The sequence below is a fragment of the Podarcis liolepis genome (genome assembly GCF_965112155.1).
Source record: "Podarcis liolepis genome assembly, chromosome: 6".
NCBI lineage: Eukaryota > Metazoa > Chordata > Lepidosauria > Squamata > Lacertidae > Podarcis > Podarcis liolepis.
This window is the reverse complement of record NC_139559.1, coordinates 43,661,853-43,673,256: the sequence shown is the minus strand read 5'-3', so window position 1 is coordinate 43,673,256 and position 11,404 is coordinate 43,661,853. Positions and strand designations below refer to the sequence as shown.

At 45.7% G+C, this 11,404-nt stretch overlaps 1 protein-coding gene across 1 annotated transcript; it reads left to right on the top strand.

Annotated features, from left to right (window-relative positions):
• The first annotated feature begins 611 nt into the window (after positions 1–611).
• BYSL (bystin like) lies at positions 612–10,246 on the top strand. Its single transcript, XM_083509244.1, has 7 exons — positions 612–958; positions 2,339–2,501; positions 4,552–4,690; positions 5,118–5,251; positions 6,917–7,077; positions 7,852–7,954; positions 8,416–10,246. Exons 1-7 carry the CDS (start codon positions 676–678, stop codon positions 8,762–8,764), a joined length of 1,332 nt encoding a protein of 443 aa, XP_083365370.1. The 5' UTR covers positions 612–675; the 3' UTR covers positions 8,765–10,246.
• The last annotated feature ends 1,158 nt before the right edge of the window (positions 10,247–11,404 follow it).

Genomic DNA, 11,404 nt, shown 5'->3' with positions numbered 1-11,404 from the left:
GCTGTCACTTCCGGCCCCGAGGGGCATTTTAAAATGGCTTCTCTGAGCAGAAAATAAGAGGGTGGCCCACACTCAGGCAAACTCACAAAGACTCACTTAAAGACTTAACACAATTTATTTATTTGTATTTTTTTATAAAAAAAAACCACATATTTTTATATTAAAGAATTCTTGGTTTGCAAAAGTATGTGCAATGTCTCTCTTTTCAAGTTACATTTTCTACAGATCAGTTTCATTTGTTGAGACCTTAGGGTTACATTAGGAAGAAAAGGGGGAAAGAGGTGGGGGGCATGGTGAGTAGGGTCGGGGTCGGGTGGCAATGCTTCTATTCTACTTAATGTATGTGTGGGGTTTTGTGTCAGCGTCGCTTGTGCTATTTACTATTCGCTTGTGTTCCAACCCCAACCTCTCTCACCACCAGAGAAGACTAACACAATTTATTTGACCGTCAGCTTTCGCCATAAGCAGTGAGGCTTACTATGCCTCAATAGCTGGGGATGCCACAAGAATCTCTGCTGTAGAGTTCAACGGGAGCCCGGAAACCACCTATCCGGGCAATGACGCGTCTCTCTGCATTCATAGCTCTGTAGTTGAAAAGGGTTCTCCACGAGCGCGCATGCGCTTTGCAACGGCTCCTCCTCACACGTGTGCCGGCTCTTCAGCTCGGGGGGCACCATGCCGAAAGTGAAGCGCTCGAGGGGCTCCGGCGGGGCGGCGAAGGCGGCGTCCGTTCCGCTGGCCGAGCAGATCCTCCAGGGCGACTCCGTGAAGCCCGTGACGAGGGTGAAGCGCCGGGGCAAAGCGGGGAAGCATGGCGGCGAGGACGAGGACGAGTACGTGGACGAGAAGCTCTCCCGGAGGATCCTGGAACAGGCTCGGATCCAGCAAGAGGAGCTGGAGGCCGAGCACGGCGCCGCGGGCGGAGGCGAGCCCGAGAAGGCGAAGACCACCGTCCTGGGTGAGCGTCCCGTGGGCTCGCCGGGGTCTCTTCTTCGCCACGAGGAGGCTGGGCCGCAGCTCACGTGGGGGGGGGGGCACTTGCTTTGCTTGACTCCAACCCCCTGCACCTTCAGGTGGGGCTGGGAAGGACCCCTCTCTGAGCGCCAGCCTCCTCCTCCCTGCTTGGTTCCCTCCAGGTGTCGCTGGGCTGCAACATCTGTTCTTGCTATGCTATCCCTGAAGGAGCGTCTCCACCCCCATCGTTCAGCCCGGACCCTGAGGTCCTCCTCCGAGGGTCTTCTGCTGGTTCCCTCACTGAGAGAAGCAGGTTGCAGGGAACCAGGCAAAGGGTCTTCTCCGTAGTGGCGCCTGCCCTGTGGAACTCCCTCCCACCAGATGTCAAGGAAATAAACAACTACAGTCATACCTCGGGTTACAGACACTTCAGGTTGCATTTTTTCAGGTTACGGACTTCCAAAACCCAGAAGTACAGGAATGGGTTACTTCTGGGTTTCGGCACACACACATGCACAGAAGCGCTAAATCGCACTTTGTGCATACGCAGAAGCACCGAATCGCAACCCACAGGTGTGCTGCTGCGGGTTGCAAACGTGCATCCCGCATGGATCACATTTGCAACCCGAGCGTCCACTGTATCTGACTTATAGAAGACATCTGAATGCAGCCCTGTTTAGGGAAGTTTTTAATGTCTGGTGTTTTATTGTATTTTTAATATTTTATTTGAAGCTGCCCAGAGTGGCTGGGGAAACCTAGCCAGATGGGCGGGATTTAAATAATAAATTATTATTATTATTATTATTATTATTATTATTATATCATAGATGGGGCTGGTGGAAGTTGTAGCTTATAAAGCTCTGGGAGGCCTGTAGACAAACCCAATAGGCAGTGCTTAGTGGCCAGAAAATGCTAACCCACTTGGTTGGGGGGAGGAACAGAAAAAAGTGACGAGAGAATGGGAAACAGATAATTTTTGGTATAGAGTTGGATATTGGTTTGAGGTTTACCCTCCAGAGCAGGAGAAAACGAACTTGCTCCATCTTCCAAGTGACAGCCCTTTAGATATTTGAAGTAGGAGCATTTCACACTTCAGTGCTTTGTTGCAGCTTCCACATGTTATAGTTATAATTCTTTATTGTTAAGTTTCCGAGACCTGAAAGAAATAGCTGCATAGGAAGCTGTATTGTACTAAGTCAGACCATTGTTCCATCTTGCTCAGTATTTTCAACAGCAATTGGCAGTGGCTGTCTAGGGGTTCTGACAGGGGACATTCCCAGCCTTATTTAGTGATGCCAAATATCAAACCAGGGCAGACGCTCTACCACTAAGACAGGATTTGTTTATTCTGATAACAAACCTGTATTTGTTCTACTCTTTCCAGGACCTGCCTCAAAGGACAGAGATTCAGATACAGATGATGATGAGTGGCCAACACTGGAGCAAGCTGCAGCCATGGGAAAGGGAGAGTACTGTGATGAGGTTACTGTGAATCCAGAGGACGAAAAAGCCATTGAGATGTTCATGAACAAGAATCCACCACTGAGGTAAACACTGGAGTTCTCAAATCCTGGCAGTTGCTTAGACTTTATTATGTTGCAGTATTTATAGATTGCTTAGTGGTAAAAAGTTAGACATGGAAAGCAAGTTGACAAACAAAAATATAAATCATATCAGCAGATACACACACACACACATATATATACATATACATATACATTATACATGTCAACTTTACATGTCTGGGTAGGCTTCCCTAAACATAAATGTTTTTAGCAGGTGCTAAAACACTATATACAGAGAAGGTACTTGCTTAATGTCAATGGGCAGGGAGTTCCATAGTGTAAGGAACCAAACTTTCAGTACAGAAATACCTACAAGCACAGAATGGACATTGTGTGGGACTTGTAAAAGTGCCTGGGTGAGCATATGTGGAGTAAAGCTGTTAATGTTTTTGCCTCTGTGAGTGAATTGAGCTTGAATTAGGCTATGTTGTTGGACAGCCATCTCGTAGGGAAGATGTATGTATACTCTTTTCCTTACCCCCTTGTCCATTCTCATTTATGCAGTTTTTAAGAATGTGTAATGTCCTACTTCTTCTAAGACAGTTATCCAATGTAAAATTAATTGTGAGCCATTTCCTTTCTGGAAGGGGATTAAGGCTCGTTGAACTGTGTACAGGACTGTAAAACTATTTGAAATTGTTAGGCTTCTAGGTGACTAAGTTATCTTTGCTATATGGTTTTACCTCCACCCCCCACCCTGAGTTTCATCACTTCAATGAGCCCTGGGTGCAAGTGCCTATTTTGTATTGGTTATACTTAAGAGGGTTCTGAGTGAAGAAAGAGAATATGAGAGAGTTTCACAGTGGTTGTTTTCCTTCCTTATGATCATTTGTGGTGTTTTATGTGCCTGTGGTACATGCAGATAGTCCATGAGTGGAGAAACTTTGACTCTCCAGAAGTTGCTGTACTGCAGTTTCCATCAGCCCCAGAAAGCATGGCCAATGGCCAGGGATGATGGGAGTTGTAGTTCAGCAACATCTGGAGGGGCAAAGGTTGCCCACCTCTGATAGAGTTCCACGTAAGCTGGTAGTCTCTGTACACACAGCAGATCTTGGTGCTGTTTTCTGAAGCCACTGACATCCCAGCAACAACTGCAGTCTTATGTAGGGGAATTTAAAATTGTTGTCAAGCTGTGTACAGGAAAAATATTTGAATTTTTTAGGCCCCCAGGTGACTAGGTACCTTGTGTTTTTCTTTATTGGACTATCTGCACATTTTTGCTAAAGTATGCGGAGAAGGGAACAATTGAGTAGAAACCATTTAGTATTACAGTAATACTTTTATGTGTGAACTGACCCTTAACGGAATATCTCATCTAAGAATTCTGGCACTGCTTTGCTTATGGAACCGGCATGATTTCCTCAGATTCTCAGCAATAAGTAAAGCAAGCTAGCACCCAAGTATACTTTTCAATTCTGTTCTTGTTTTTGTTTTAACCAGCAGATGGTGCTTTAGTTATTATTTTAGGCATGCTGTCTTTGATACTGCACGGGTAGCAGGAAGCACAATTTTCAGCCCATTCTGTTTGGCATGCCCAGTAATGACCAAGTTTCCTTTCTCCAAGATTGGAATGCAGAGCAGGAACCTATGGCCCTCATATGACTTACCCACGTTAGAATTTCTTCATGCAAAATAGATTTGGGCTGACACCTCTCTTTTGGCATCATGTTATTTTTGTGAACTGAAATTTTAATTTAACCTTTAAAACTTTTGAGAGCTGCCCGTTCTTGTTGTCAATATCTTCATTGAGCTAGAACCCCAAGATCTTGTTCCTCAGCAGATGCCTGTTGCCACCTTCAGTCTTATTTGTATTGCACAGCAGCCTTTTTCACTGAACAGTACCAGTATGGCAGACAGTTCACTTAGCAAAGGTGGGTAGCCATGTGAGCAAGGGATATCACATGTGGACACTTCATCTCCCCTGTTAAATTCTAGGCTGGGAATCAATCTTATTGTTGCTTCTGCTGCTTTGATTTGCCATTGAGCTTTCTAAGTTCCCTGATCCATATTGTTTCCTCTGGATACCCATTAGGCGCACCTTGACAGACATTATCATGGAGAAGATCACTGAGAAGCAGACAGAGGTGGAAACTGTGATGTCCGAAATATCTGGTCGGCCCATGCCACAGCTTAATCCCCGTGTCCTGGAAGTCTACAAGGGTGTCAAAGAAGTAAGAGTAATGCTACTTCTGTGCAAATAGGGTGTGTGAGCTTCTGCACACATCAGGTTGGACTTAGTCCAGCTCCTGCAACATTTAGAAATCATAGTTTTGGGCAACTCTTTGCTTGCTCTGATTCACCACCCATAGCATGATAGGTGTGGGTGGGGAACAGCTAATGGCTGTGTTTCCATGCTGGCACTATAGGTTAAGATGATGCATTATACATATGAATATTAACTAGAATTTGTTTCCATGCTGATAGACTGGTACAGATTTTGCTAGTATGTGGAAAAATAAGAATATCCTATCTGAATGCTTCTTAAAATACATTCACTGAAGATCTCTTAAACAATGGGTATAAACCCTGGAATAAAGTAGCCTTGTCTGCCTATCCGTGTTAAATTCATCTCTCCCCCCCCCCCCATTTCTTTTTCAGGTGCTGTCAAAATATAGGAGTGGGAAACTGCCTAAAGCATTCAAGATCATCCCAGCCTTGTCCAACTGGGAGCAGATCCTGTATATAACAGAGCCTGAAACGTGGACAGCAGCTGCCATGTACCAGGCAACAAGGTAGGATTCCATCTGTGACACTGCAGGGAATAATGTGTTGTCTTGAAGGTTTCATCCTGCCCCATCCCATGAGCTGCCACAATTCCTTTGATTCTTGCTTTTTGCTCTGATCATCCTGCAGTAGGTCGAATAGCCAAAATACAGCACTATGCAGCAGATGAGTCCTTATGTTCAATGACATACAGAAATGAAAACCCTTGTTTAATAATACTGATACTTATTTCTGCAATATCACTGTCCTACACATGGGGAAAGTAAATGTGTGGATTGATTACAGAGCAATTCGTGTTTATATTTCCAATAGCTCCTTTTCTTTCATTTGGGGATCGTAGCACTACACTGCACTTTTTAATGCATGCACATACACATCACCCTGTGCTTAAGTTTGCTGCTTTTCAGAAGTGGGAACCCCCCCCTCAAATTCCTGGGCACGAGATCAGATTCTGCCCCCTGTCCCACTCCCCAGTGTGTGGGCAGTCAGGTTGCTTTGATCTCACCACCAGCACACCTCCTCCCAACTACTCCTGCCCAGTATTGCAGTGCATGAGGCTCCTCTTGTAAAAAGAAACCTGTTATTTGACAAAGCGTATCCAAGCAGGAACAAAGAGAATATGCAATGTCTGATTAAAAAATGACCTTTCTATCTATGGCAGCGTTTGAATGACCCTTGTCTAAGAAACTAGCAAAATGGTACGAATTGTTGTAAGAAAGTATTAGAAAGTACAGAAAGAGTAAGGTAATAATGATAAGTACATTCATCACCAGAAAGGTTATATGCATCGGGAAAAGATAGGAAGTCTATTCTATGTTAGCAAAAAGATAGGAAAAAAGAGATTGCATAAATTTAATTTAAATTTGATTTTTGTAAACATATATAAGATTATTAGTACATGATTGTTTTCATCTTGGTATATTGTGTATGTTATCTATGAATTTCAATAAAGTATTTAAAATGGGGGGGAGAGACCTTTCTAGCACCTTGTCTTTGAGCCAGGAGGACCTGAAACAGCGCATTAGCACCCAGAGTTCTTGAGATACAGCACAGTGGGCCCTGGGAGGAAGCCACAAGTGTAAACGCATCTGATGCTTGTTCCGTGTTCTCTCGGAGAGAGAACTTTGGTTCCTCTTCCTCTTTGGTGATACACAGTGCAGTGTGCAGATCTGGCGAAAGACACAGGCCATTCCTAAAACGAATCTCCTCTTACACATAAACCATTAGGAATTGGTTTGGTGGTGCGTGGCTAGTTGCCTGGCTCTGATATATCTTGCATGGACATCTCTTTTATTTTTTATGAGAACAAAATAATTTAAGGATCTGGCTTTTTGTGTGTGCTGCTGTCCTTGTTTCGGATTTATTTTTATTTTATACCGTTGTAATTTGCCACTTTATTTGGTAAAGAGGAACCAAAACTGTGAAGGGTTAGGTTGAAAAGGCAGCATAGAAATGTGTAGATAAATAAAAATGATTCCGCAGCCTCAAAAGCTTGAAGCATAAAGTCAAGATGGGGGGCGGCGGCAAGGTGAAATGCTGCAGTAATACATGTGTTGCATAGTGCAAGCACAAGGAGGGAAGTTGACCAGTTCTCCAACTATCCTAACTCAGGTTGCTTCTCTTTTTCTCCATTTCCACCCTCTCTCCCCAAATGCCTTTGTTCCTTTCCCTAGGATCTTTTCCTCTAACCTCAAAGAGAGGATGGCCCAGAGGTTCTACAATCTGGTGCTTCTCCCGCGAGTCAGAGATGACATTGCTGAATATAAGCGCCTCAACTTCCATCTTTACATGGCGTTGAAGAAGGCCTTGTTCAAACCTGGAGCCTGGTTCAAAGGTGAGTGGAAAGTTGACCTTGGAGGACGAATACATGGAAATGAGGTTTATCCAGGGGTTCATATATTTCCCTATAATAACACAAGAGCCTGCTGGATCAGGTCAACGACCCATCCTGTTCTCACAGTGGCTACCCAGAGGCCTGAAAGAAACCCTCAAGCAGAATCTCAACACAAGAGCCCTCTCCCCTCCTGTGGTTTCCAGAAACTGGCATTTGGAAGCTTTGCTGCCTCTGGAACACAATTCACGGTAGTTGAAAATTATCAAAATATGCACTTGATAAATATGCATTTATCACATATTTTGTGAGGGTTTGTTGTGAGGGTTTGTTTTTCAACAACAAAACCCCAAATACAGAATGGAATTATGAGGGAAATCATTACCAACCTGACACAGAGTGGAAACAAAGAAAATTGCTCATTCCTGCTGCTCAGTCCTGTCCCCATCCCCCCAAGTTGGCAGTTTTCTCTTTGACAGGCTCCAGTCCCAGATGTAAGACTGGAGAGGAGGAAAGCCTCAAGGGGAAGCTGCTTCTGGTTTTGGTGAATTATTCTTAACCTTGATTTTATTGATAAATAATACTGAACTGTGCAGAGGTGTTGCTAGTGTGGTATGTGTGTGTCGCATATTCTTGCACCAGCCTTCTAGATGTGAAAGAACTGCATGATTTCCCCCCCCCCTTAAAAAATAGTTTTAGCCTTTGATGAAACACTTTCTGTGTCTTTATAAGAGATAACTATATGATGCTCCTTTCTCTCCCCCATCATCTCCCCAGGGATCCTTCTCCCCATATGTGAGTCAGGAACATGCACACTTCGAGAAGCCATCATTGTGGGCAGCATCCTCACCAAGTGTTCCATCCCTGTCCTTCACTCCGGGTAAGAAGAGTTAGGCTAATTTCGAGGTGGAAGGGAAATTGCACTAATGATAACAATAATAAATAATTTTATTATTTATACCCTGCCCATCTGGCTGTGTTTCCCCAGCCACTCTGGAATTGTAGGACTGGATAGACTTTCCTGCCTTTTCTCCCATGCATCTCTCTCACCCCCTGGGGGGTCAGAAACACCTGCGCTGTCTTGGGGAGTCTTTCTAAGCCTGTATGGGCTTCCCCATTACAGATTGTATTCTGAAGCCATGCTTGTAGCTGGGCTGAGGGTCTGCAGTGTGACTATCAAAGGAACCTCCCAGAGAGTACTTAACTAAACTATGGCAATTTCCTTGTGTCACTTTTTCTCTTCCCTTGGCTTTCATGAATGGAGGGTCATCCATTGATGTGGACCTGCAACAAAGCCTCATTTGCTCCTCCTCCTTTTCTTCCCCTCCTCCACCCCCACAGGGCTGCTATGCTAAAGATTGCTGAGATGGAGTACAGTGGCGCCAATAGCATCTTTCTCCGCCTGCTCATTGACAAGAAGTACGCGTTGCCTTTCCGCGTGGTGGATGCCCTGGTCTTTCACTTCCTTGCCTTCCGGACGGACCGACGCACCCTGCCTGTCCTCTGGCACCAGTGCCTCCTGACCTTTGCCCAGCGATACAAAGAGGACCTGTCCTCAGAGCAGAAAGAAGCTCTCTTAGAGCTGCTCAAGTTTCACAGCCACCCCCAGATCTCTCCAGAGATCCGCAGGGAGCTAGTGAACTCCAAGTGCCGGGATGTGGAGGGGATGCAGCCAGTGGCAATGGAGTGAACGGAGGATGGGAAGGGGGACTCCACAGATTGTGATCAGAACTTCTGAGTCAAAGGCAGCTGCTGGTTTGAACTTGAAGCTACAGCACGCTGTCGAACAAATAGGGTTTGTACCCTCACTGCTTTGATCCACAGAAGCCTTATTTATGCAGGGTTGAAAGTATTTGTAAGCCCTCTGCCCCCTTTTGACTCAACATGCATTCATGGTGATTAGAAACCAGCATCCCTCCCGTGAGGAATGGGTCCCCCTTTTTGCGATAGAGCTGCTGTTAAAGGGCTGCAGTGACTACTTGCCCCTTTTGCGGTCCTGGTGGATGCAAGTTGCTGATCAACAGCAGGGAGATAAACTGTTGAGCTGCAGATTAGTTAAGGGAGGAAAGAGCATCTACCAACTGCAGGGGGTTGTAATTGCTCCGTAGGATCTGGCCTCCAATGGAAGTATTGGTAGCCAAGAATCTTACCCTTTTACAGCAGGGGGGATCAGTCTTGGTGGCCCCTGACCTGTATCCAGCCTTTCTGGCCTGTTTGGCTCAGAGGTGGCGTCTGGCATGTTGCTGCTGGTCTCGCAGGGGCTGTTGGGTTGACCGTTGCACTTCTGTGATGAATGTGGCCTGCTTTGCTTTTGAGGTTGACACAGCCCAAGCACCACACATTGTGCCTGAGAGCCATAAACTCCCAAACTGGCCGTCCACTTGCCTTTCCTGGTTGTCAGTTGGGGAAAACTGCATTGGGGTGGGAAGCCTCTGGCCCTCCAGATGTTGTAGGAATCCCCACATCCCATTTGCTCCAGCCAACGTTGCAAATTGCCGTGTATGGTGGGAGTTGTAGTCCAGCTACATCTAGAGGGCCATAGGCTCCCCAACCTTGAGCTAGGCCTAAGCTGTTTCTCTGAACAAGTCTTTGGAAAACCATCTTAAACCCAGCTCAGCACAACTTGCCTGAGGCTTGTATGCTGCCTCTGAGCTGGGCTGTCTCCAGCACTGGAATAGAGAGATGCTCCAGGGATGTGATGATATGAAGTCACCTCAGGCGTTGGGGTTGGGCTGCTCAACCCCCACATAGCTAGACTGGCTGAAGAAGACTTGGACCCCTGGAACAAGTTAGCCATTGCCAAATGAGATGCACCGAGTCCCTGCTGCCCCATCCTCAGTTAATTTGATGCTCTTCCTATTGTTTTCCCATATAAGCAGCAGCCATCATGTATGTCATCAGGTTACTGCAGCTGAGCACCCCATATTCTTGTCTCTTTCCCTGTCCCCTCTAGGTAGATGTTCATAGCTAAATCTGTCAGCTGGGTATTTATACATTTAAAGGTTAGATTTTTGGCTTTCTGGGTTTCTAAGGCTATTCATAGTACAGCTCTAAAAATAAAGGCATGCTAGAGCTTGGTTAATGCCCATACTGCTGGTATATAAACCCAAATGAGGTGCATAAGTTTGAAATTACACGTAATATCCAGAATAAATATCTGAGTAACCAGCAACCTTTTTTCAGAAAAGTTATTAATTAAATTTGTATATTGTCCTTCATCCAAAGAGCACAGGGTAGTTCACAACAGAAAAATACACAATGAGAACACAAAATACATAATAAAACAAAAGCAAGCCAGTAATCCAGCTCTCACAAACACATTTAAAAGGTCATGGAATGCTAATCAGACAAAGGCCTGTTTATAGAGAAAGGTTTTGATCTGGCACCTAAAAATATGTAATGAAGACACCAGATGAACCTCCATGTGCCCACCCCACCCACCACTTCCCTCCTCCCTCGTTACCAAAATGGTCTGGTAAATTGGATTCAAGTTGCAGCAATATTTAGGTTTTCGTGCTGCTGAATTCGAGGCATCCCCTGAGAACTAGAAACAGCTGTGAACAATCACTTGTGGTGCTTTAACAAGCCTGTTCCCATAATGGCTTCTTTCCACGGAATATTTTCCCTGGCTTCCCTCTATTAGCAGCATGGGAACGGCAATCTTTTCCCAGCTTGATAGCTAGGCAGTGGGGGAAAGTGGGCACAGCTCTCTGGGGACTTGCCAGGCCACTGGGGGAGTGAATGAAGGCTCTCTGCTGCCCTCTGGCTGCCCATCCTTGCTCTAGATGCTCGGGGTCTTGCTGCAGCCACGTTTCTGACCTTGGTTAACAAGGAGAGGATATCCGAGGGCAACCCTCTCCTATTGTTAAGGCACCAGCAATGCTGGCCTCCTGTGCTTTGCAGCCCTAGGGCCGCATTAAATGTCTGAGTATTGATGCCCATGTTCACAAAGCAGACGCGCTCAGTGCTGTTCCAGCAGCAGCTGGGTAGAGAAGAGTAATTGGTTTTGAACAGCTTTTAGCTCCAGGGGAGATTTGGTTGAGTGGCTCCTCTGTGCAGTAAGTTTGTTTGCGCTGGGAAGGTATCCCCTAGGACAGCCTCTTACCCGAGCGCAGATTACAGAACAATTTGCACGTCTCCCATCTATCTACTTGGCATCACTTAGCCGAAGCGGTCACAGGCGAAAGCTGTTAACTTCATGCAGAGCTGGTAAATGAGCCTGCTGAAGCCGCCTAGTGCTGGTACGGCTGGAGATCTCCCATGCCTAGTGCCTAAGACAAACCTGCAAGGATGGGTCTCGGACTGGAGAAAGATGTCAACTAAGGAGAAA